Raw genomic sequence first — 26,368 nt, 5'->3', positions numbered from 1 at the left:
AGGTTTCCACTCAATCCTTCCTGAGGATAGGCTGCTTTCCTCTCTCCCAGCCCCTGCCATGTTCTGTTTTCTGTTAAAGATGGAAGCTGAAATCTGAAACTGACCCATGATGTCCCTGCTTCATTGGGTTTCTTTTGCGCAGGGTGCGCTGGATGCGGGAGATCTGTGGCATTGTGATCCATGGGTGGACCTTGAGTTTCCTAACCAGGTTGCCTAAAAACACCCAATATACTCAATTTCCTTCTCTTACAGGAACAAGAGCCAGGCTGCAAATGGTGGCCTCTTCTCATTCGGTACCTGATGCAGCTGTGCAACTCCAGATGGCCAGAGCATCGATGCTCAAGTCCCATTACATACAATGAGGTATTATTATTATTATTATTATTATTATTATTATTAAAGTGGGCCTTTGGCATCCACTGCGGTTTGGTTCCAGGACCAGCTATGGATACCAAAATCTGTGGATGCTCAAGTCCCATTGGATACAGTGTAGTATTATTACTATTGTTATTACATTGGGCCCTTGGTATCCATTGGGGTTTGGTGCCAGGACCCACCATGGATACTAAAAACTGTAGATGCTCAAGTATAAACATTGGTGTCACTGCAGTCTGTTTCATGGTTTACCTGGGGCAGCCCATTCCTGCAACCTCCAAGTACCACATCCACCCAGATGCCATCACATTGCAGGGCATTGGTGTGCAAGTGATACGCTGACAAAGCACAATCATGGAGGCCCCCCATACATGCCCTTTTATCCTGTGCCCCCCATTGGGACTGTCTGGTTTGCTTATATTGTGATTGCATCCATTGGAGTTGTCACACTTTCATTTCTCTGCTTTGCTGCACTGGCACTGGGCTGTTCATATGTTCAGGGGCGACGATGTGCATTTTCCAGGCTAAGCTGGAGTATCCCAGCTTCTTATGGTGACCCTAAAGCGAACCTGTCATGGGGTTTTTCTTGGCAATGTTTGTTCAGAGGAGGTTTGCCATGGCCAGAGGCTGAGAGTGTGTGACCTGCCCAGGGTCAACCAGTGGGATTCCTGGTTGAGCGGGAATTGAAGCCTAGTCTCCAGAGTCAAATAATACCAGGCACTGAAAAAGAAGGGAATCTGGCAACTTTTTCAACATGCCACTGAGCTGGGTACCTTTTTGGAGAGGTGAAGAGGATGCATCCAATTGCTTTGGACAAAGACCATGAACACAAGAAGAGACCCTCCTTGCTGGTGGGGAAAGAAATGCAGAAAGAGGGAACAGGGAGGGATGGGCCCGGGGAATGGGGAGGAAGGGAAACTCTGGCAAAACTCTTCCCCTCTCCATGTGGAATAAGTTACCGGAGGGGGGTCCAGAGAATCAAGCCAAGCTAGATGCCTGAAATGAAGTGATGGCAGATGAAGGGGGGCCGGGTTTGCTGGAAGGGAGACTTGGCAGCCGAATGGAACTGCTTTCAGACACATTTCGGATGCAGTGGTGGCCGAGGCACCACGAAAGTCCAGTGGCCAGAGACAAAAGCCTGAATTCAACACAACCATCAACTGGGAACCCTAATCTCACAGACTATCTTCCCCCAAACTTTCCGATTGCAACCAACCTTGCAAGACTGTTGTGCAAGTGGAGTTCCAGGTTGTCTTAATGTTTGGCGGTAGATGTATCCACACTGCAGAAATAAAGCAAATTTGACCCATCTTTAACTATTGTGGCTCCATCGTGTGGAATCTTGGGATTTGTAGTTTGATGAGAGGGATTCAACCTGGTCAGTCAGGGAGCTCTGGTGTCTCGCCTACAGGATCCAGTTGGATGGGGCCATAGCAGTTAAAGCGGTGTCAAACTGCTTTATTTCTGTGGCATTGCTACACCCTCAGTTAGCACAGGGGATTTGGGGAGTTGTGATCCAAACTGTGACATTTCCCCAAGCTCAGACTAAGAGTGAGTAAGAGTAAGACCGAAGGCAGTTGGTTTCCATGTCAGTGTGTGTACCTCCCCAAATAGGTTCATCACCATGGATAACCTATTGAAAATTCAGATTAGATCCCAGCACTTCCAACCTGTGGTCCAAAAGGAGGCTTATGGTCTTCACAACCCAAGAAAGAGAAGGGAATGCCTGTCATATTTCTTTGTTGTTGTTTTAACTGGTTTCAGATTTGGTGATAGTTTCGTTACAGTGGGGCCTTGGTGAGGTTTGGTTCCAGGACCCAGTGTGGATACTAAAATCCACGGATGCTCAAGTCCCATTAAATATAATAGCCTAATAAAATGGTGTCCCGTATATAAAATGGCAAAATCAAGATTTGCTTTTTGGAATGTATATTTTTGGGAATACAGTCGGTCCTTATACATGGATTTTTTATACACGGATTCAAGCATCCACGGTTTGGAAATATTCCAAAAAAGTATAAATTTACCTTGATTTTCCATTTTTATAAGGGACACCATTTTGCTCTGTCATTATATTTAATGGGACTTGAGCATACACGGATTTTGTTATCCACGGGGGATCTTGGAACCAATCCCCAGCGTATAACAAGGGTCCACTGTATTTTCAAGCCGTAGGTGGTTGAATCTATGGAGGAAGAATCTGTGGATACCGAGGGCCAATTATACTTAACTTTTGTATGCTGTTCATTTTTAACTATGCCCCAAAACACATTGCAGAAATAATCCAGTCTGAGACCACTTCAACTGCCCTGGCTCAATGCTGGGGGATTTTGAGAATTGTAGTTTTCTGAAACATTCAGGCTTCTCTGTCAAGAGAGCTCTGGTGGCACCGTAGACTACAGTTCCCAGGATTCCCTAGTGCTAAGGGCAGTTAAAGTGATCTCAAACTGGATTATTTCTACAGTGTATTTTGGACCCATGTCTGTTTTAACTCTTGTAAACTGCCTTGAATCCTAACCAGGGGAAAGGTAGGATATTAGAATTAATAATATTATAGCAGCCAGCATTCTGTTAGTGACTTATGCATATCATTCCACTTTATGCTTGTGAAGGGATATTGTAGCCCCTTTGAGACTAGCTGTGCAAAAGAAGTTGTAGCATAAGCTTTTCCGGACTTGGTCTGTTTCCTCAGAGCCTACAAAAAAGCACAGATTTGGGATCACGGCTGCCTATTGGTTCATCCTTCGTTTTGGGATGGACGGAGTCTGCATCTGCGCTGCAGAAATAATGCAGTTTGACACCGCTTTAACTGCCACGGCTCAATGCTATGGGATTCTGAGGTCTGTAGTTTTGTGAGATGTTTCACCTTTATTATTATTATTATTATTATTATTAACCTTTATTTATGAAGCGCTGCAAATTTACACAGCGCTGTACATGCAATCTTTTTAGTTAGACGGTTCCCTGCCCTCGGGCTTACAGTCTTCAGAGAGCGTTGGTGCCACAACAAACTACAAATCCCACTGGACTGACCCATGACAGTTAAAGTGGTGTCAAACTGCATTAATTCATCAATGTGGCCATAGCCTTGGTTGTATAAAACGGTCTCTCTGATAGTCTGGACCCAAGCTGCATAGGGTTTTAAAGGCTTCGAATTCCTCCTGGAAACGGACCAGTAGCTGTTGGGAGTCTCCTGAACCCTGCAACCAATGTGGATCCGATTTATCCTGTCAAAGGATTGTCTAAACCAGTTTCACATCTTCCTACTTCATCTACATCATCTTCGATTCCCAGGCAAATAATCAATATGTCGAAGGTCATTAGAAAAATGTAGGTTTTTTTCCCCTCCGCCACTGAAAAATAATCTTCTGTTGCGCTAACAGCCATGTCTGGTTTCCAGGAACCGGCCTGCTCATATTTCTGGGTTCCTTTTCTTGAACAAATCTGCCTGATAAATTGAGCGCATGGATATTTTTGTTGGCTTCTTTCCCTCCAGATTGCGCAGCTTCCAATTTATCAACATAGTTTTGAGAAAAGGGTCCAGATAGGCAGTTCTGATAGCCACCTTGGGGGGGAAAGAGACAGCCTACTTGTTACTATTAATGGAGACTGTTACATGATATGTCTCCAAAAAGGCCCTGAAAAGAAGGCCATCTTTAATATGCTCAGAATGCTCAGATTGTCTTTTTTTCTTCTCTCTCCAAACGTTCTTGATTTGCATCTTCAAGCCAAAACCGAGGTTTGGCTGCATGGCCTTTGGGGGTCTCTTCCAACTCTAGGATTCTGTGCTTCTAAAGTAACAAAGTGATTTTCAGTTGGTCAAGAGTACAGTACTGATATTGCTGGGCGTTGGGTCACGTCATTTGTTGTTGTTTGTTGTTAACTGCCCTCAAGTCGATCTCGGTGCATGGTGATCTTATAGATGAGACATCTCCAAGATCCTCTTTCCTCCCCTGCACTAATTCCTGTAACCCCCAAAACCCCATAGTGACCTCCTTAATAGAGTCCATCATCCATCTGGCATGTGGCTTTCCTCTCTTCCTACTTCTCTCCACCTTTCCCAGCATTGTTTTCTTTTTCCAGGGAGTCCTTCCTTCTCATGATGTGTCCGAAGTATGACAGCCTCAGTTTGGTCATCTTGGCTTCTTCCAGGGAGGTTTCCGGCTTGAACTGCTCCAGGACCCATTTATCCTTTTGGCTGTCCATGAGATCTTCAGCACTCTTCTCCAGCCCCACATAATCTCAAAGGAATGGATTTTCCTCCTATCTTCTTTCTTAACTGTCCAGCTCTCACATCCATCCATGGTAATAGGGAATGCGATGCAGTCTAAGAGTCTAACTTTTGTGCTGAGTTGTATATCTTTGCATTTTAGGGTCTTTTCTAGTTCTTGCATAGCCATCCTCCCCATTCTTAATATTCTGATTTCCTGGCTGCAGTCCCCATTTATCAATGTTTGATCCCAAGTTTGGGAACACTAACTATTTTTATTTCTTCATTGTCTAGGCTGAGCTTGTGAAGGTCCTCGGTCACATCATTACAGATTTGTCACCTAAAGTGATGGATCTAGAGAGTTAAGGATCTGTAACAGGTCTGTATTTAGTCTGCAGTGGGATCTCGCAGCCCCTTTGAGACTCACTGAAAGAGAGAAGTTGGGAGCATGAACCTTCTCAGACGCATTTGGAGAAAGCAGGGTCAATGAATTTAGGAAAGCTCATGCTCCCAACTTCTCTTTGCAGATTGTTCTGGATTCAGTTATATTAGCACTGTACATATTCACTGTAGCCAGGTTCCTAAACGGCCATAGATGGGGGGCCAGCTGTCAGGAGGGCTTGGATGGTGTCTTTCTGAATGGATTTGGATGGCTTTTGGAGTCTCTGCCATATCTCTTCCATCCTAGGACCAGCCAAAGGGAGCCGGAGGTCTCCTTCCTTTGGCGAAGTTTCTCCCTTAGTCTTCCAGCTTCCAGACCAGAAGGCCTTCCAAGGGTTAATCCAGAGCCCCTCGCCCACCTCCCGCCCCCTTTTTTGGAGGGGAGCTGCCCAAAAGCCAGCATTGCTCTGCATAGAAAAAGGCAACCGTGCGCCTAGGGCGCACGAAACTTTCCCTTGGCCACTTTGGCAAGGGGTTTTCCCGACCCTACTAGAGCCACCCCAGGACCCCTTTGCCCACCTTTTCCAGGGGTCCCTGGCACCCTCATCCTCCCTACTATCCCTCCATCAGGTCCCTCGGAGTCTGGGAAGATGCGTTTGTGAGAACTGGGGCTGGATACAAGGTCCCCCCTGTCACCTCTCCAAACTTGGTGCGTCCCAGCCATCCTTGCCTCTCCAAAGGCTTGCCAAGCTCCTGCCACAATGTCCCTGGTTTTCTTTTGGTGCTGCTGCTGGTTTTGGGGAGGGACTTTCGGGACCAGTTTTCTCTACCAGTTCCCGGCCTCGGCTTTGCAACACAACTACCCTGAGCAAGCTTCAACTGGGGGGTCTGGAGGAGGAAACAGCTTCTCCAACCGACGGTGAGTCCTGGCCAAACTTTGCGCATCGAAAGTGGAGATGGAGCCCAGGAGGTTTGGGGGGAAAGCTCCTCTGTGCACCAGGCTTTGTTGGGACAATATCTTGATTTCAGTAGGGTCTTTGAAAAGGTGCCCTATGACATTCTTCCAAACAAGCTAGTAAAATGTGGGCTAGGCATTGCAACTGTTAGCAGTGTTAGTAACTGGTTGACCGGCTGGACTCAAAGGCAATGGCTCCTCTTCTTCATCCTGGAGAGAAGTGACTAGTGGGGTGCCAGAGGAGAGGATCAAAACTCAAGATGACCGTAATAGATTAGAAAGCTGGGCCAAAACTAACAAAATGAACGTCAGCATTGAGAAATGTAAGGTGATATGTTAGTCCTGTTTAAGTATTTGAAGGGGTGTTACAGTGAGGACGGAGCAAGCTTGTTTTCTGCTGCTCCAGAGAATAGGACACGAACAATGAATGCAAGCTACAGCGAAAGAGAGTCCACCTAAACAGTAGGAAAAATGTCCTGACAGTAAGAGTTGCATGAGAGTGGAAGATGTAGTCCCAGAGTCTCCTTTGGAGGTCTTTAAACAGAGGCTGGATAGCCATCTTTTGGGGGGTGCTTTGATTGTCCTGCCTGGTAGAATGAGGTTGGACTGGATGGCCCTCGGGGTCTCTTCTAATTCTATGATTCTGATTTCTGCCATGTGGATGCAACCTGGTGTGTGTGTGAATGGGATGGTTTTGGATCAGGACCAGACCTCACCTCAAACCTTCAGGTTGCTTCTTTCTCATGACCGGACTCCTTAGACAAGCAGAGCATGAAAAAGTTACTTCTGGGGGAACCAAAATCCTATTGAGAGTCTCCATTAGAACCGACCCATTGGATCAATGGGATTTATGCATCACCTCATTGTTCCACAGTGGATCTCTTCTTGTTAGGACTACCAAGATGGATCTTGGTCTTATACAACAATTCCCATCATCGCCCCACAAGAGTCCTCTTCCAATTAGGACCATTGAGACCATTCAGGCTGGGCTTAGGGATGCTGAGAATTGTGGCCAGCCACAAAAAGCAACACTCCCAAGTTCTCATTGCCAGCTCCCTTCATTCCAAGGCAGTTGTGCTGATAGGAGATGATGGGAGGTGTGCTGCAGCACAACCTGGAAGGCGTTATGCCAGAAGGTTGCAGAATAGTTTGGGGGTTTACTAGAGGCTGGTGTGAGGTTGGCAGTAGAGAATTTGGACTACAAAAGATGGCTGTGTTTTTGTAGGAACTGCAATTCAAAAGGATTTCAATCTCTGCTTTTTGTTGACCGGAATAACAGTATTGCGCTCCTGTAGCTTTTCTTTGGCTGAATAAACCAAGCTAGATTCCTGCACTTTTTGTTGGATTCGAAACACATTCAATGTAAAATACGCATGTGAGATAAGCATGTCTCCTACTGTGCGGTGAGCAAAATGGTCAAGATCAAGTGGGTGGATTACTAGATGATTTGGAATAGATCAGCCAAGAAGAACCAAAGGTCCTCCCCCAGCATCACTTAGTTAGACCAATGGTGACTGGTGGTTCCCATGTCAGTGGGGCTGTGAATCCACTCCAGACTTTAATATTGGATATCCCCAGTTCAGCACCATGGATAGTGTCTTTAAATTTATCCAAAACATGGAGGGGATTCACTGCTTCGGTGCCATGGGAGCCGCCAGCCACCACTGAATTTGCCTGTAGTAAGTAATGGTGCTTTGCACAATGGTGGAGCAGGGTGGAAGGACTAATGTGCATTGGCCAAGTGTGCCATGTGTATTAATGCTCATGGGGCTGTTCCATGATGTGTATCCCGACCCTGGCTAGGAAGTCCCAGATCACAACAGGAATGCCCAGTATGCATCAAAAGTTCCAGATACGCATTAGACGTGCCCAATGCACATCAGACCATTCTTGCCAGTGCTTGGATGTTGCATCGTTGCAATACACCGGCAGAGTATCATTGCATTTCTTCAGTGTAGCTGTGGTGTATAACATTACACCAACGTGAAGACGTAGTTGTATTAGGTTAACAGTGGATTCCCAAACTTTGGTCCTCTGGGTGCTTTGGATGTCAGGTCCCAGCAACCCCAGCCGCCTTGGCCAACAGTCAGGAATTTTGGGAGCTGAAGTCCAAAACAGCTGGAGGACCAATGTTTGGGAAACATTGGAAATATCAATACACCGTAAAATATCACTTCTAACTTTGAACATGAGATTCAGTGTCTCATGATCATTGGAAATGTGTGCTCTGTGTTTCTGTCTTCTCAGTTTCCTTTTCAATACACTACATATTGTTTCAAGCCATAAAGACCCACAGACTTTGGTTCATTTGGACTCATATCAATAAAAAAAAGTCTCAGAGTATTACATATATTCTTGTACGCTTTCAGTTGTTGTTGTTGTTGTTGTTGTGTGCATCCAAATCATTTTATGGTTCATAAAGGCAAATCTGTCATACCGTTTTCTTGGCAAGTTCCTTCAAGTTCCTCCTTCTTGACAAGTTCCTTGCCAAATTGTGTTCCGAAGTCATCTGCCCAAGATTGAATTATCGAAGTCTTTGTATTTGCTCACATTTACCTTTTGCCATTTCAGTCTCCTTTCTCTTTGGACCTCCAGTCTTTGAGCTAACCATCGATCGGAGTTGGTCATCATATCCGATTCAGCAGCCAACTTCACCATGAAGGGTCTAAAATGTGCATAATACATGCTATTGTTGTTGTTGTGTGCCTTCAAGTCGTTTTCGACTTATGGCAACCTTAATTCTGGGTTTTCTTGGCAAGATTTGTTCGGAGGAGGTTTGAGATTGCCATCCTCTGAGAGCATGTGACTTGTGGGTTTCATGGCCAAGCTGGGAATCGAACCCTGGTCTCCAGAGTCATAGTCCAACACTCAAACCACTGCACCACACCGACTTTCATATCTTATACTATATAGATTTATGCCAGCCAGATTGAATATCTTATACCTTGAATTTAGTAGCACTACTCTACTGCATGGTAAAATATCATTGCAGTATATTGTTAAAGATCCGTATTTTGTAAAGATCCTTTCAGTGTGAGGCAGGATCTCAGCCATTGCTGTGATTAACTTTATTTGTACTCCACTTCATTTCACAAATGCTTATTTAACTGAATGTAATAATTTCATTTCCTTCCATCCATTGAAGTAAGAATGGTCTGAAAGATAGGTTTCCCATGCTCTGGGCTCAAAGAGCCAGGGATATGGCAGCTCCCTACGGTGGGGCATAAATAATTCCTTATCAGTGAAAGAATGCGCATAAATACTTTAGGGCTTACAAAGGGCCCTAGTCGGTCTCCCTCCCTCTCTCTGCATCCGGTTTCCCTCCTTGGTCAAAGGGATGTCGCTTCTGGGAAAGAGTTTTCTTGGTAGGTTTCATCGGAGGGGGTTTACCATGGCCTTCCTCTAAGGCTGAGAGAGTGTGTCTTAGAACCATAGAATCATAGAGTTGGAAGAGACCACAAAGGCCATCCAGTCCACCCCATTCTGCCAGGCAGCAACTCACAATTGAAGCATCGACCACAGATGGCCATTCAGCCTCTGCTTGGAGTGTGGCTTAGTCAGGGTCACTCAATGAGCTTCCATGGCTGAGCGGGGATTCGAACCCTGGGCTCCAGAGTCATTGTCCAACGCTCGAACCATTATGCTAAGCTAAAATGGTGGCTCAAAATAATCTCCCAGAACAGGTTTCAGAGTTTTGGGATCTTTCTGCAGTACAAGGAGCCCCGAATTATTCTAAGCTTGGACTGCAGCTCCCAGAATCCCCAACTTTCAACAGTTCTGCCCTTGCTTGACAAGGACGGGGATGATGGGACATGATTGTCAAAACACTTCTTTGAGCGGGCTTACAGTCATGCAATACCATTTCCGCCAGAAGAGGGAAGTCTTTTAATTCCTGAGAGGAGGAAAAAAAGACATAGATGTTTCTTTGTGGATGCGCTGCACTTTGTTTCGAAAGAGCTTTCTCAGGGTAGACAACCAAGAGGACTAGAAACTTGGGTGTATGTTTGTTGCATGTGTGCTGCAAAGGTTGGAATCCCGCCCTAGTTTTGAGATTGGCTCCTGTTCAGGTCTGGCTCCAGAATAAACAAATGCAAAGCTAGCCTCCTTTCCTTCTCTCCATCTGCGCCTGGCAGACTCAGACCCTCATAATGGAGACCCACGGTTCCTCTTTTTCTTTCCTTTTTGGTTCCTTGATGTGGTTTATCCTTCTGGGAGTTAGACTAACTCTTTGCCGTTGACCTTTCCTCAGACGGCTTGAGTTAGGAGGTCAAGCTGAGCATGTCATGGAGATGGAGTTTGGGGAGGGAGGTGAAGGGTGGAAGGCTTTACCAGGAGGCAGAGCTTGGGAAAAGTTGCCTTTACGCTCATCCCTCCACATTTGCTTGGGTTAGGGGCACAAGACCCCTGTGAATATGGGAAAAGTGCAAATAACCAAAACACCTAAGAGGACACCTCTCTGGGCATCTCTAGGTCCTCCAGTGTAACTCTGTGGTCAAACATGGACCATAGAACTGTGCTGGAGGATCTACAAAGGCCTAGTAGAGTACTCTCTCTAGGAATCTCTAGGTCTTTCAATGCAACTTTTAGTTAAGGTTGACCACAAAGTTGCAAAGGAGGAGCTACAAAGGCCTAGTAGAGTATTCTCTCTAGGAATCTCTAGGTCTTTCGGGGCAACCTTTAGTTAAAATTGACCACAGAGTTGCACTGGAGGACCCAGATATTCCTAGAGAGAACATATTAACCAAATCCATGAGTAATCAAATCCGCAAATATCAAAGCCCCAAATGTTGAGGGAGGAATGTATTTGGGACCAGAACTCCCAGAATTAAAAACAACAACCACCCTTTCTAGAACTTTTGCATCAGGCATTTTGCTGGCTCTGCTATATAGTGACTTGAAAGCATCCCTCTTATGGATACAGATGTGGCACAACTGTGCAGTTCTAATTTTAGCAAAAATAAGTCCACTTATAGAGACATAAGGACCCAAAAGGCGGACGTGAAAGGGATGTAGGAGCTTTAGTAGCTGCAGCAGCTAGAAAAGCCAATGTGATTCTGTTGTTGTTCTGTGCCTTCAGGTTGTTTCCGATTTATGGTGGTGACCCTATCATGGGCTTTTCTTGGCACATTTCTTCAGAGAGGGTTTGCCATTGGCTTCCCCTGAGGTTGAGAGCACATGACTTGGTCTTCCAGTGGATTTCATGGCCAAACTGTGGTCTTCAACGTCGTAGTCCAACACACAAACCACTATTCTAGGATGCATCAATAGGAGTGTAGTGTCCAGATTGATGAAATTAATAGTGTGACTTTATTCTGCTTTGGTCAGACCTCACCTGGAATATTGTATGCAATTGAAGAAGGATGTGGGCAAGCTGTAACATATCCAGAGGAGGGCAACCAAAACGGTGAAGGGTCTGGAAACCACCAAGCCCTGTGAGAAGAGACATAAGGAGCTGGATATGTTTAGTTTGGAGAAGAGAAGTTTAAGCCAGGACATGATAATCATGTTTTAATATTGGAAGGGGTGTCATATTAGGATGGAACAAGCTTGTTTTCTGTCGCTCTAGAGAATAGGACCTGGAGCAATAGATTCAAACTACAGGGAAAGCGATTCCACCTCAATGTTAGGAAGAATTTCCGCATGGTAAGATCTTAACCAAAAGGCTGAGAAGCTATGCGTGGTCTTACTACATGGTAAGAGCTGTTTGACAGTGGAAGATGCTGTCTTGGAGTTAGTGGAGTCTCCTTCTTTGGAGGTCTTTAAACAGGATGGATGGCCATCTATCAGGAGGGCTTTGATGGCGTCTTCCTGCATGGCAGAATCGGGTTGGATTGGATGGCCCTTGAGGTCTTTTCCAACTCTAGGATTGTATGATTCTGGCAAATGGCTCTCCCTCCAACATACCCCTGGGATATCCTGGCTTGCGCAGACAAGGCTAAAGAGATCAGTGGAAATTCATTTAGCTATTTTCCTTCATGCTATGACTTCCACAGAGACCTCTGGGCCTCCTAAGGAGATCCCTGCAGATGGCATCCTTACAGGAAAGTAGCTGGGTGCATCTCCGCTTATCCGACATCATGAAAATGGCAGGTTAGAGAGTGTGTGTGTTGCCCTGCTTAGAGGGTGGGGATTTGGGTTGCTGTGTGTTGGGGAAGAGACTACTATCCTCCACAACCTCCAACTAAACAGGGTCGCTATTCAGCGGATGCGTCGTCATTCACGAACATGGTGCCGGTTTGAATTTCCAACTGAGAAATCGCTTCCCACTTGTCCGACCTGGCGTTTTTTCTTTTGATGGCCATGTTTAATGTACCGTGCTTTATAGCATCATCATGACATAATGGGGGCTACTCCCGCTGACCTCACTTTGGCATCGGTCCGTAGAGCTCAGGGTTTGGGCCTCCGATCAAAGGACTTGGGATGGTCCTCCCAACCTGGCAACCCTACAGACGCCTTTGCATTGTGTTCAAACGTCTGTTCTCTTGTTCGATGTCCATCTCCGTTGCAGGGTTTGGGAGTTGTAGTGCCAAAAACCAGGTACCACTTCATAGCTCTCAGTCGGACGGATTCAGACGCCAATCTCATTTGTACTCTGCAAACTTCTTTCACGGTCCAAACGAAGCAGTAGATCCATTTAGTTTGGCACGCGGTCCACTCCAAATGCTTCCAAACTGGGATTTCTTCCCCTAAAATAAACCCCAGAGTTATTAAGGGACCTGCTGCATTTCTTCAAATAGTCTTTCCTTTGTTGCTTTGGCTGGCTTTGGACAAATGGTACCCAGCCCAGATTCTGCTCTGGGTAATAGATGCAATTTTTGCAAGAGGGGAAACCCCGGCTTGGCATTCAAGAGCAACTTATCTCTCTAAATGGAAGTGAGAGGCCCTGGCTTGTATAAACCAAACTCAAGGGCTGGATTTCCTCCTGCCGATGAGTTATGAGGTGACTCGGTTCACAAGTTCATGCCATGCAGCTGAGGTTAAGTGCTTAGGGGTTTTTTTCCCAAACACCCATAAAACACAAGCCCTCTATGTTTAAAATAAAATCCAGCATTCAAAGGCAATATGGGAAATACGGCTGGCCTCTCTCGGAGGTGACTGTAACAGCAATACTGAAGGCTTTGGCACGTTCTCAAACAGATCTTGTTTTTAGGCTTGCAACGGTCCTGCAAGGTAGGTCAGGATGATTGCAGATGCAGTGACTAGGGCAACTATCAGGCAATAAAAGCACAGATGCATAAACTTGTCCTTATTCTTTTCACTATAGTTCTGTTTCTCGTAACAATATTTCTCTTAAAGAAGTTGTGCCCAGGATCCGCTTGGTTAACCAAGGTATATTTTTTGCTCCGAGAAGCAAAGGACAAGATAAACATTCCTGTCCTTCTTTTCTCAGCCTGCATCTTCACTACGGAAATAATCGTTTGAGACCGCTTTAACTGCCATGGCTCAATGCTAGGAAATTCTGGGGGTTGTACTTTGTTGTGCCACCAGAGAAGGCTAAGTGCCTCACAAAACTATCGTCCCCAGTTCCATCGCATTGAGCCATAGCCGTTAAAGTGGTGTCAAACTGGATTACTCCTGCAGTGTGACGTGGTGCTAATACCTGAACAGAGTCCAAAATGAAAGCAGCTATGTTGCTCCTTACAAGGCTGGAGTCTCGTTTCCCGTGTTGGTCCTTGTTTTGGATAGGTGTTATGGAGCCCTTCCATGCTGCAACATTATCCCTCTATGATTCCACTTTGACTGCCTTGGCTGCATCCTGTTGAATCCTGTGACTTGTAGTTTGGGGAGGCATTAGAACTCATGGGATGAGACTATTCCCTCATACTGCATATCCCAGGATTCCATAGCACAGAAGCAAGGGCCTTTAAATGAAACTATAGGCCCCATACAAACAGGCCAAAATAAAGCTGCTTCGGTCACTTTGGAAGTATAGTGTTTAAATGATGCATGCATCCTAAAAAGCCGGAAGATGCGCCAAAGCTGTGCTCCAGTCCTTAGGATTGGATCGTGGCTTTGACATGGCTTCTGGACTCTTAGTACGCATGGATCATTTAAACAGCATACTTCCAAAGTGACCGAAACAGCTTTATTTTGGCCTGTCTGTATGGGGCTATAGTACATAATTGTGTAGTGTAGCGGTTCCCAAAGAGCAAGTGTGACATAGTGGCTTGAGATTCTGGAGATTGGGGTTCGAATCCCTGTTCAGCGATGGAAACTTGGTGGGTGACCTTGTGCAAGTTGCACTCTCTCGGCCCCAGAAAATCCTATGATAGATTCCTTTTAGGGTCGCCGTACGTCAGAAAGGACTTGAAGGCACACAAGTGACTCCCAAACTTTGGTCCTCCAGGTTGCTTTGACTTCAGCTCCCAGAATCTCCCGCCAACTTGGCCAACAGTCAGGAATTCTGGGGGCTGAAGTCCAAAATACCTGGAGGACCAACATTTGGGACTCACTGGAATTAAAAACAGATCTCTCCAAGGTGCTGAAGCTATTCTGAGGCTAGAAGTCAACCCCTTGGAGAGCTCCCACGGCCTGAAACCTGGCAAGGGTTCACTGCCTTGCTGACATGGGTGACGCCAACCGCGAATGGTGGCCTATGCTAGCGGCTGCACTTTTTATGGGGCTGTGGACCAGTGGAGAAGGAAGGCAGGCAGAGTTTGATGCCTCGCCAAAGCTCACAGACACAACAGGGCTCTGTGTCTTGAAAAATGCAAGGCGCAGCAGGAGCTAAAGAGAGGAGGACACTTGCAAAAGATGCGTGAAACTGGTTTGCACCCTCCATCACTTGCTGGGAAACCTTGGGAAAGGCAGATGAAGTGGTGGAAAAGCAATCTAAGCAAGGTCCTCTCCGTCAAATATTTAACCTGAGGAGGAAAACAACTTTGCTTTGTTTATCTTACCCTCGGTGGTGAAAATTGCATTCCGGGGAGGAGAGGATTTCCTTGCAATAAAACATGTTGCTTAATTAAAAGCGTTCCCTGTTCTGTCAGATGCACTCTCTAATCTTTGCAGGAGTGGCATTGCTTTGACTTCACAAAACTGTAATTTGAAGGCCAAGAGAAGCCATCAAAGAAGGGATGCTTTCAAGCCGACGGAGGGGTTTGCAGGACAAAAATTTGCCCAGGTGCAAGAAGTACCCCTCCTGTTTCTCAGACTCTGGCCTGATTTTAACGTTCCTTTCTTAATAGCAAAAGCAAGTACATTTCTATATGGCTTATCAATGTACTACGGTAAGCCTGCTTTCTTAAGACCACTTATGAGATATTGATATATTGATTTATCTATGTAATGATCTGAAGGGCTGACCTTCCCTTATGAACTAAGGCTACATCTGTCCTGCAGAAATAATCTGGTTTGACACCGCAACAAGAACTAAGCTGTCTGCTGGATTTCCAGCACACTTTGGGCAAGTCATACTTTATCAGCCTCAAATGTTGGCAATGGCAAATCCCCTCTGAAGAAATGTGCCAAGAAAACCCCATGATAGGTTGGTTTGCCTTAGGGTCGTCATGAGTCGGAAGTGACTTGAAGCCACACAGACACACGGCAACAACAACAACAGATATGTAGGTCTTATACAGTATTTAAGTTTTAACCACCCCATGCTTTGTCTCCTTTTCCCCCCTTAGGCACTGGTGTCACTACACAGTCACCCGGACTGTCTCCTGCCAGGTTCAGAACGGCTCAGAGACGGTGATCCAGAGGGTTTACCAAAGCTGCCGGTGGCCAGGACCATGTGCCAACTTAGTGAGGTAATAGCGCCTTTCAGCACATAGCATGGCTTCATGAAAAGTTACAGGGGCAGGTCATGTATGTACAGCAGTATAGACATGGGTTTTAGTTCAAATGTAGGACCTATTTGGAGATAGAGGTCCTCACCCCGGATAGCTCCTGTAGAGTTCAGACGAATACAGAAAGGCTTCGTCCGTTTACTGTCATGGAAGCCACTGGCTACGACTAGACAGAAGCATGCCGAATTTTGTGCTGTTTGTGCTTCCAGCTGCAAAAAGCAATGGTTGTCATATTAGGCTATAGGCGGGGACCTATCACTGGACAGCGGACGGATAAAGTAGTACTAAGGCTTGAAAGAATGCAAAGATATAGCCATGTTCATCTGTAGAATCAGTATGTAGAGAGATCTTGCAGCACCTTTGAGACTCACTGAAAGAAAGAAGTTGGCAGCATGAGCTTTCCTAGAGTTAAGCCCACTTCCAAACATATCAGAGGAAGTAGCATTAAGTCTGTGAATGCTCATGCTGCCAACTTATTTCTTTCAGTGAGTCTCAAGGGTGCTGCTACAAGATCTTTCTACAGACTAAGGCTTGAAACGGTTCTTGTGCCTTTAGCTGAAAAGTTCCCATTTCTAGTATCTCTAGGTCCTCTAGTGCAATTCTGTGGTCAACGTCTTGCACAAGTTGACCATACAACCACATTGGAGGACCTAAAATGCCCAGCACAACTCTATGGTTATCCTCTGGTGGAATTTCACCATAGAGTCAATCTGGAGGACCTTAAGGTCCTCCAGATCAAATCTGCGGATCATCAAATCCATAAAAGTCAAAGGCAGAAATGCAGAGGGCCAAGTGTAGTGCTGTTCTTGCCTAGAAATTGCAAAGAGATGCAAGAGGGGGAAAAAGGAATTGCTGACTTTCATTTTATAAATGCAATCTCCCATGTGTTATTTATGGGGATGTCATCAGGTCGCTAAAGTAAAATGGGAAGTTGATGTTCATGTTCCCATGTAAAGCTTCTACAGATTAATAGCCCAAGTGGATGCAGGTTTCCCCAGGAGTAAAGTATTCCCAGGTTAGGTGTGTGGAGGACTGCAATATAAAACCAGCCAGCCAAGTGCATCTGGATCCAAGTCTTCCTTGGCAGCCGTGCAGGAGCTAAAAGAGAGCCGAGACGCACAATTTCGGCAATTCTAACTATTCAGAGCAGGGTTAAGTCACTTCTCCGAATGCGGCTGTACGCGAACATAAAACAGAAGCCCCGCTTTAAAACAGTTCTTATACATTCCAAGAGACTGAGAAAGAGAGAGGCTTTCAGGGTGCATTTATGTTTCGACTGCTCTCTCCCCATGTCTCAATAATTTGAATGAGGCTTTTTCCCCTGCACTGGATGTAAAAAGATAAAAGGCATGTCTAGAAAGTTCCCGAAGCCAAATCCTAAAATAGAAATGCAAACCTTTTAAAATCAGGGATGAGAATAATGCAGGCTTGACAGATTCCAACTCCGAACGCTTTTCACCCTCGACGATCTTGCCTAACCTGAATTGTAGTTCAGTTGTAGGTCTGCACTCTAAGCAACCCCTGTCTTAAACCCAAATGTTAGTCTTTACCAAAGGAGACCCCACTATTTGGGGTCTTTACCAATATGCAATAAACAGAAGGAATGTAGGTTTCAGAAATGCTTAACATTTGCACTTTTTGCAATTCTATAAATGGACTCGCACGTCCCAGGAGGCTACTGCAAGCGTTCTCTTGGCAGGATCCGGAAGAGAAAGGAAGATAAACACCCACCTCTTATCATGAACGGTGGAAGCGAGTTTGATCCCAATCTTTCAGCTGGCAGTGTGCGCCATTCTGCTTGGTTGCCAAATTGTTAAAGGCTGCAGAGCCAATGTTTTTAAACACACAGGAAAGGCCTGGTTCCTGTGTGGTCTTGATAGGTGTCCCAGGAGGCTGCTTTGCCTTGGCCTGATCCAAGTTGTTCCTCCATAGTTTCTCGGCTGTCCCTTCGTCCCATCTGCTTCCCGTCTTGATAGCCTGCTTGCCTAGGATGAAAATGGGCCCTTGATGCAAAATGTGGCTCTCATGTCAGTGGGGTGGGGAATCCATTTCACATAATGGAAAGGAACTCTTTGGGGCTTTGGACATTATCACACCACGCTTTTATAGCGCTGCTATTTCACATTTACTGTAGTGGCTGCCTCTGGTGGAATCCTGGCATTTGCAGTTTAAGGAAAGGGATTTATCATTCTCAGCCTGAGAGATCTTGGGCCTCCCTCAACTACAAAGCCCAGAATGCCACAGGACAGGAGGCAGCCGTTGCAGTAAAAGTGGAACACTAGCACTATAACAGTGTAGAATCATAGAGTTGGAAGAGACCCCCAAGGGCCATCCAGTCCAACCCCATTCTGCCATGCAGGAAATCCAGATCAAAGCATCCCTGACAGATGGCCATCCAGCCTCTGTTTAAAGACCCCCAAGGAGGGAGACTCCACTACACTCCGAGGGAGTTTGTTCCACTTTCGGACAACCCTTACTGTCAGGAAGATCCTCCTAATGTTGAGGTGGAATCTCTTTTCCTGGAGCTTGCATCCATTGCTCCGAGTCCTCGTCTCTGGAGCAGCAGAAAACAAGCTCACTCCCTCCTCAATGTGACATCCCTTCAAGTATTTAAACAGGGCTATTATATCACCTCTTAACCTTCAGGCTAAACATCCCCAGCTCCCTGAGTCATTCCTCGTAGGGCATGGTTTCCAGACCCTTCACCATTTTAGTCACCCTCCTTTGGACACACTCCAGTTTTCCAATGTCCTTTCTGAACTGTGGCGCCCAGAACTGGACACAGTATTCCAGGTGGGGCCTGACCAGAGCAGAATACAGTGGCACTATTACTTCCCTTGATCTAGACACTAGACTTCTATTGATGCAGCTACATCAATAATAAAAAAACCTTTATTTTTGTAAGAACAAAAAATCCCTGAGGACTTTTCTTTTTCTTCCCACTGAGCTTCACCTTACTCACACCATCTCCAGCATTTTAAAGGATGGCCAAAGGGCAGGTGTTAGGGGAACAGTGGTGTTATAGGTTGTCTTCTGCTGCGGGCTGCGCTCCCCTAGTGATGCTCCTGCACTAAGCCATAACTTGGTGTCCTTCACATGGGTGTCCTCGCGTTTTACCCACACTTGGACAGTCTGTGTGACGTTTCCCTTGTGTTAGTTACAGGACTCTCATCAGGCCCACGTACAAGATATCCTACCGAACGGTGACTGCCCTTGAATGGCGATGCTGCCCTGGCTTCACCGGAAGCAACTGCGAGGAAGGTAAGCTGTGTTTCTCCAGCAAGAGTGTTCCTTCTCTCCCAAGTCAAGAAACGATGGGAGTTGTAGTCCAATGCATCAATTTTAATGCCTGATTTGGACATACCAGTGCAGAGGGTTTGCATACCTTTGTGTTACACTGACTTAGAGCAGGGATATATTACTGTGTTCCTAAGTTCCTTATCTTTGTTTCTGTGTTGTAACTTGTGTTAACTTTTCAAAGCATGATGAGTGTTCTGATTCTAGTAGCTTGATCCTCCATCAGCAGCATACTCTTATGAAATAGTCCAAGGGTTTTAAAGGGATTTAGCCACTTCAGTATGATTCCGGACTGCGTTTGAGGCGCTGATGATGACACTGGAAGCCGTAAATGGCTTCGGACCCTAATACTTGAAGAAGTCCCTCTCTCTCTCTCTAAGATCCTTTCAAAGAGATCAAGATTGCCATAGGACTGAGATCTGAAGGAATGGCTCTCCTCTATGTATTGGCAGCCCATTGTATGTCTATATGTGTGTCTCTAATGGTCTTGCCCAAGTGTACAAATGTGTTTAACTTGTTCAGATGGATTAGAGTGCTTACGTTATGAAATTATACCAGACTATTGGAAATAGTTTTAAATGCATGTTGCTCTGGATTCTTGTCTGTATCTTTCTTTCTTTCTTTCTTTCTTTCTTTCTTTCTTTCTCTATATCGTTCTTGCAGCCAAACCATTGGTGAAATTTGCTCTGGAGTGTAACTGAATGGCCCGACCCTTTGCTAATAGGTTTGAGGGGTTGCTGTGTGTGTTTTTTTATTTGGGGGGGGGGGGTATTTTGGAGAACAGTTACCATTTAACCAGCACCAGCTGGTGGGCACCTCCTTAACCACTGAAGGCAGCAGATGGTTTGGATTATAATCACCTCTGGAATTTTAACTCTTAACCTGGCAGCTGACAAAGAGAAATCCCAGCCTGGAGGAAATCTTGCTGGCAGTGAAGCTGAGCTCAATGTGGTGCTTTCAAAGCCTCTCTGTTTTCCTTTCTGGAGTGGACCTGCCTACCTCCTTCGTGGGATGTCCTCATTCCCACAGCACACAGTGTGGCTGTGTTTCCCCAGGACATTGTGATGGGGCTTTTTGCCTTAAGAATGCTCACCTTGGGAGGTATGGTTTCATTCCTTACCTTGAAACCAGAGTGTTCTTCAACTCTGGCCTTTGTGGATCCTGAGAGTTGAGTTAAAGTAGTTGAGTTAAAGTACTAGGTCAGTGATGGTGAACCTTTTAGGGGCCGAGTGCCCAAACTGCAACCCAAAGCCCACTTATTTATTGCAAAGTGCCATGCCCCTCTGGCTTTCTAGTAACCAACTCTGGCAAACTCTGTGCTGGGGCGATGGCACATGTGCCCACAGAGAGGGCTCCAAGTGCCACCTCTGGCACGTGTGCCATAGGTTCGCCATCACTGTACTAGGCGATTCAGTGTGATGCAGTGATTGGGAAACCAAGAAGGTGAACTTGAAGTCCTAATTTAATAAGGTAATGTGACTTTATAGGCTTAAGGGGGGGACTTAGTGGGATAAGTGGGTTTCTCAAAACAAAGTCATGCCTGCCTAATGTTACCTCTTTCTTTTTTGACAGACTTAGTAGATGAAGGGAATGCTGTGGACACAGCATATCTTGATTTCAGTAAGGCCTTTGACAAGTCCCCCATGATCTCCTTGCAAAACAAGCTAGTAAAATGTGACTGTTAAGTGGATTTGTAGTTGGTTGACCATCCGAACCCAAAGGATGCTCAGCAATGGTTCCTCTCCATCCTGGAGGGAATTGACCACAGCATTCTGTCCTGGGCCCAGTTTGTTATTTGACATCTTTATCAATGAGTTAGATGAAGGAATAGAGGGCCAGTTTATCAGATTTGCAGATCGCACTAAGTTCGGAACGGTAGCCAATCCCCCAGACGACAGGATCAGAATTCAGAAGGACCTAAACATACTAGAAAGCTGGGCCAAGACTAAGAAAGTGAATCCCAACAGGGAGAAATGTAGGAGGTGGGAGCCAACAACCGACTGAATGTTAGAGTGTATTGGGATATGATGAGAGTGATGGGAGGTATAGTACCAGTATAAATGATTGGTGGTGGCTCAAGGGATGCTTGTGGTCTGGGACAGGATTGTGCGAATGTGTGGAGGAAGGGTTTTCTCACAGTCTGCTGCTGGGAAACAGAAAGGAGAGATGAGACCAAGATGGGACTGAGGACTTAGTGAAGGAGGTTGTTATGGAAGAGAGGGTTGGTATGTTTTAATGAGTAAATGAATTAAGAAGAAGCCTGTGAAATATTGAAAGGGGACATTGTTATGCCAGTGTTGGTGGATGATGGCACTTCTGTCTGCAGATGTCTTCCAGCTAACACCTATGGGTTTTATCAAATAAAATTTGACTATTTGCAATACAAAATACTTGTTGTTTTGGGGAGAAGGGACATGTCTTGACATGTTAGAGCACTTTTTGAAGTCCAGAACTGGAACCGTGGCAGATTTCTGGTGGCTCCCTCATCTGTGAATCCACATTGGGTTTTAACATCCCTGGGGCTTGCCCTGTTTGTAAAGTCAGTATTCAGCACCTCGGAGAGATCGTCTATATTTTAGGTTGAAACCAAAAGCAGAGTCACTGCCTCAGTGCCATTCCTGATGATGATGAGCATGTTTTTTGGACCACTCGGGTTCCTGACATTTGTATTCTGTAACTCAGCTTAGGAGGGAAAAGTTCCTTTTTTTCAGGCTACCGTTCCTGGAAAGGTGAAAAGTCTGGAACCCACCAAGCCCTGTGAGGAGTGTCTTTTGGGACTTGGGTATGTTTAGCTTAAGAGAAGAGAAGGTTAAGAGGTGATATGACAGCCCTGTTTAAATATTTGAAGGGTGACATATTGAAGATGGAGCAAGCTTGTTCTCTGCTGCTCCAATGACTAGGACATGGAGCAATGGATTCAAACTGCAGGAAAAGCGATTCCACCTCAACATTAGGAGGAACTTTGTGATAGCAAGAGCTGATTGACAGTGGAAGATGCTGCTTGAGAGTTTGGTGGAGTCTCCTTCTTTGGAGGTTGGAGGGATGGATGGCCATCTGTTGAGTGTGCTTTGACTGGATGGCCCTTGGGGGTCTCCTAATCCCTAATATCCCATGGATGGGTGTTTCCTAGATCTTCTCCTCTTAATTTAAGCTAGAGAACGACAAGCATGGGCTGAACTCTGAATGATAGCCTCAAGTAGAGTAGACCCATTGATTCAAGTGCCGTGATCCAAAGTGGAATCACCATCCTCTGATATGAGGGCCACCAGTTGCCTGAAGGTCTGAGATTGTCTTCAGTGCGAGAACCGTACATTCCATGGTTCCTGAACCTGAGGAACCTAGAGGTAGCTCCCCAGGGCCACAGAATATGGGGTACCCCTGTGTTTTGGAAAAGGTGGCAGTTAACCCTTGGCTTGTTTTGGCTGCTTGCAGTATCCGGCTAAGTTGATTGGACAACCAAGAGTGGAACAAGAGTTGTCGCCGCGGCTTTGGAGGGACTTTGCTCCAACGGTTCTCCTGCTTAATAAGCCCCTACCTCCACCCCTCTATACTCTCTCTCTCTCTCTTTGGAGGAAGGGGGATTTTAGCTACAACAGGAAATGAGTCCTTGGAGCCACCCAGCCTGCTGAAGACTGATATGAAGACCATATGGAAGAGGGCAGTGGCCGAGGCGAGGTGGGCTCCTTATTGCAATCGTGCATCATTTTGATTGATTTGCATCCAAGAGGAGGCTGACACCTCAACCTCCCTGATTCCCCCTTCCTCCCCGAAGTTCAAAGCCCAGGCATCATCTCTGGGGAGGCTTCCCAAAATGTCCCCCGCCAGCTTGGAATGTTGGCGCCAATTTGAGGCCGGCCAGCTAGCGAAGACCTTGTTTTACTTCTGCTAATATCCGATGTCAACTCTTCCCTCTCCGACCGGTCTTAAGACGAAGGATTTCTTCCTCCTCCCCATAAGGGAAGAGTGCAAATTCAGCAAGAGGCGAAGTGAAATGGCTCCTTCCACATGGCTGCCGTGGGGAAGGCAGTTGATGTGCTGCCGGTCTGTGGTGGCTTAGAAGTTTGCAACATGCATATTGTGCATCTTGTTTCGTCCTAAAATCTTTAACAATCCAAAATCCACCAAACAGTGATACCTTTATTGGCCAACCAAAATGCACAATATACACATTGCAAGCTTCCAAAGCTCCACTGGCTTCTTCAACAGGCAAGGTGTTAAAACCCATACAGGAGAACAAAAATGGAAGCTGTGAGTCCTAGGGCTGCATTTTGCTGTTTCTGTTTTCAGTTCAGATGGTATGGAGGAGTATTTATTTTAGGCCGGCACCTCTTCCTCCTCCTCCTCCTCCTCCTGGCCATGTGTCTACTGGGAGCTTCTCAAAATCCAGGAAATTTAACTCCGTCTGCAGCACAAAACGATACTTCCTTTGCGATCCAGTATGTCTCCATCCTTTGTGAAATCTGGATAGTGGAGGAAACTGTCAGGAAGAGAACTGACTCATTTGAAATGTGATGCAGAAAGCAAGGTCTGCCGTGGCAGCCAAAAGAGACCAAGGATTGGGTCTTAAACCAATGTGGGTTGTATCAGGGAAGCATGATGCACCTTAGTTTATTCCCTCCTGTCTATACATTGACATAAATACAGTACTGCACTTTATTCCAGAATACATGAAGTAGTAGCCACATCAACCCAGCATTGTCAGCATCTTCCATAGGAGAGGATGGCAAATCCACTCTGTTGTAATCTGTAAAGTTCAGAGCAGATTCACCATCCCTCTACTATTGAAGATGCCGTTGCCGCTGTTCCCAAACTTTGGTCCTCTGGGTGTTTTGGACTTCAGCTCCCAGAAGCCCCAGCCAGTTTAGCCAGCAGTCAAGAATTCTGGGAGCTGAAGTCCAAAACATCTGGAGGACCACAATTTGGAAACTACTGCTTTAGAGCTTTCCGATGTGTTGAACCATCTCTAGCAGATAGCTGACATGAAAGCTGCCCAGGTTCAACCTTGTGGTTTAAATTCTCAGATCCGCACCACCGAGCTTTATGTGCAAGAGGTAGCATAGTGTAGTGATTTGAGCATTGGACTACAACTGTGGAGACCAGGGTTTGAATCCCTCCTTGACCAGGGTAACCCACTGAAGAAATCTTACCAGGGAAGCCTCCATGATAGGTTTGCTCTAGGAAAGTGATGGCGAACCTATGGCATGCGTGCCAGAGGTGGCACTCAGAGCCCTCTCTGTGGGCACATGTGCCATCGTCCCAGCACAGAGTTTACCAGAGTTTGTTACTAGAAAGCCAGGGGGACATGGCACTTTGCAATAAATAAGTGGGTTTGGGGTTGCAGTTTGGGCACTCGGCCTCTAAAAGGTTCACCATCACTGCTTTAGGATCTCCATAAGTTGGAAACAACTCGGCAGGCGTGTAGCCGTTGTGAGTGTGCTTTGGCGCACAAAAATGATGGCTGGTGAGTTAAGCTCAGCCCGCATCCGTTCTCGGCCCATTCCTTACGTAAAAGGCACCCTGACAGCTGTCTGTTAATTTCCAGAGTTCCTGCGTCGCCCTTGAACCGAAGAGAGTGGGGGGTAAGATATGTGAACCAAACTATTCTCCACGTTATTGACTTTGGACTCTTATTAACTGGACTCCTGCCCGTATCCCTCTTTTAATCAAGATTTTTGACTGTGTTTTTAATTCCTTGCCTACTAAATATTCCCAGCGCAGCCCGGCTCTCTTATCGGGACAGAAATCTGATTAGCATCCTCCCCTTTTCCATCCACCAACTTGGAAAGGAGAGCTTTCAAGTGGTTTTGCATGGCCGGAGGCCTATTCTTGGAGCTCGGCTCTTTTTCAGGATGTGCGACAGACTACAGCGCCCATCGTGCCCTGGCAGAGGGAGGCTTTGCGAGGAAGGGGGACGAGATCCGATCTCGCTTCCACAGACGCAGCATAAAGAGGAAAATGGAAGAGGAGGGAGGAAGGAATCTGGTAAAGAGCCATCGAGACTCGATTTCTTCCAGCATGACACTGAAAAGCAATGTTTTAAAGAGCAATCCAAGGTACTGAATCTATTCTGGGGACTGATCTTGACCAACGCCTTTAAAGTTTGCACTGAAACCCAGAGCCATAAAACAACACAAAAGCTTCCGGGGGTTTCTCCTAAGTTCAGATTTCAAAAAGCCCTTCAAGTTCTTCCCATCCCAAATATGACACCATTTGCAAACTTTTGGAGCGGTTTACCCAAAATGAACTGACACGAAAGCTCACACACCGGGACCTATTTCACGTAAACATACAAGATTGCTGCGATTTTGGAGTTTGGCACCGTGTGTGTATTTATATATTTCAAAAGGCAATGTTTTAAAGAGCGATCCAAGGTGTTGAATCTGTTCTGGGGACTGATCTTGACCGACTTCTTTAAAACTCAGAGCCTTGAAATGACACGCAAGCCTCTGGGGCTTTCTCCTAAGTTCAGTTTTTCTCATCCCAAATGTGACAGCGTCAATCAAATTTTAGACAAGCCTGTCCCAAAACGAACTGCAACTAAACTGTCACACGCTGGTAGCTATTTCACGGCAACATACCGGATTGCTGAAATTGTGGAGTTTTGTTTTGTTTGTTTATTTCTGCCACCGAAAAGCAATGCTAGAAACGGATCCGGAGTTTGTTCCACCTCCAGGAGAACAGGTTGGAAGACCCTCTGCTTCTCATCACGATTTGGGACAAAATGGTGCCATCTTGGCGGCCCTCAGTTCCCCTTTTCTCGGAAGTAGTCCGCCAGTTTCTCCACCGCTTCCACGCAGACGCTGGGGTACATGCCATGGGAGTAGGTCCCAAGCAAGATGAAGGACTTGGTCTTGGCCAACACCAGACCGTTGTCTTTCCCTTTCAGGTAGATCGAGTGTTCGTCCACTCGGATGCCCTTGTAGTACCGGTCCTTGAAGTAGAGGCCGTCTCTTCGGATCTGGAGCAAGTTTTTCTGGAACGCCTGGACGAAAACGGGGGCCTGGCTTTGGATGTTAAAGCCCGGCGTTGTCGCCATCACGCTCCGGTCGGCTATTTTGATGAGGGCGGCGTTGGCCACATGCTTGGTGCTGGTCAGGCCTTCGATCAGCAGACTCTGGGCCTGGTTCATCCTCCTCCCGCGGCTTCTCTCCCTGCCAAGCCGAGAGAGTGTCAGCCTTGGTTACAGCAACTGTTGAACTGTCATGGCTTTCCCCAAAGCATTCTGGGAGCTGAGATCGGTTGAGGATGCCAGCGGAAGGCTCCTAGCAACCTAGCCACTGCTGAGATTTTCACCGACATAAGACAAACACGGAAGGAGATATTTTCTTCAGTTGCCTTGCAAAGGAACAGGGAGGGAGC

General features: G+C 46.2%; 2 protein-coding genes across 7 annotated transcripts in view; one reads left to right on the top strand and one right to left on the bottom strand.

Moving 5' to 3' along the window:
- The window catches only part of COL26A1 (collagen type XXVI alpha 1 chain), an 80,343-nt gene that overhangs the window by 1,061 nt on the left and 52,914 nt on the right, over nt 1–26,368 (top strand). For 3 of the 6 annotated variants that reach the window (XM_042442827.1, XM_042442823.1, XM_042442826.1), the window contains exons 1-3: nt 5,455–5,885; nt 15,551–15,673; nt 18,870–18,973. In XM_042442827.1, the coding sequence (XP_042298761.1) occupies nt 5,728–5,885; nt 15,551–15,673; nt 18,870–18,973 (385 nt within the window). In that variant the 5' untranslated portion in view covers nt 5,455–5,727. Of the gene's footprint in view, nt 1–252; nt 364–5,454; nt 5,886–15,550; nt 15,674–18,869; nt 18,974–26,368 lie in introns of those variants that run through there. The other 3 variants (XM_042442829.1, XM_042442828.1, XM_042442825.1) reach the window with 3 other exon arrangements.
- PFN4 (profilin family member 4) lies at nt 25,337–26,261 on the bottom strand. The gene has a single exon (XM_042442832.1). The coding sequence runs from the start codon at nt 26,136–26,138 to the stop codon at nt 25,752–25,754; it is 387 nt and encodes a 128-aa protein (XP_042298766.1). The 5' UTR covers nt 26,139–26,261; the 3' UTR covers nt 25,337–25,751.

This window comes from Sceloporus undulatus, chromosome 11 (genome assembly GCF_019175285.1).
Source record: "Sceloporus undulatus isolate JIND9_A2432 ecotype Alabama chromosome 11, SceUnd_v1.1, whole genome shotgun sequence".
Classification (NCBI taxonomy): domain Eukaryota; kingdom Metazoa; phylum Chordata; class Lepidosauria; order Squamata; family Phrynosomatidae; genus Sceloporus; species Sceloporus undulatus.
The sequence above is the reverse complement of the archived record's forward strand: the minus strand, read 5'-3'. Positions and strand labels throughout refer to the sequence as shown.

Coding starts and splice junctions, on each gene's coding strand:
- PFN4 (XM_042442832.1), bottom strand. CDS start 26,138: ATGAACCAGGCCCAGAGTCTGCTGATCGAAGGCCTGACCAGCACCAAG.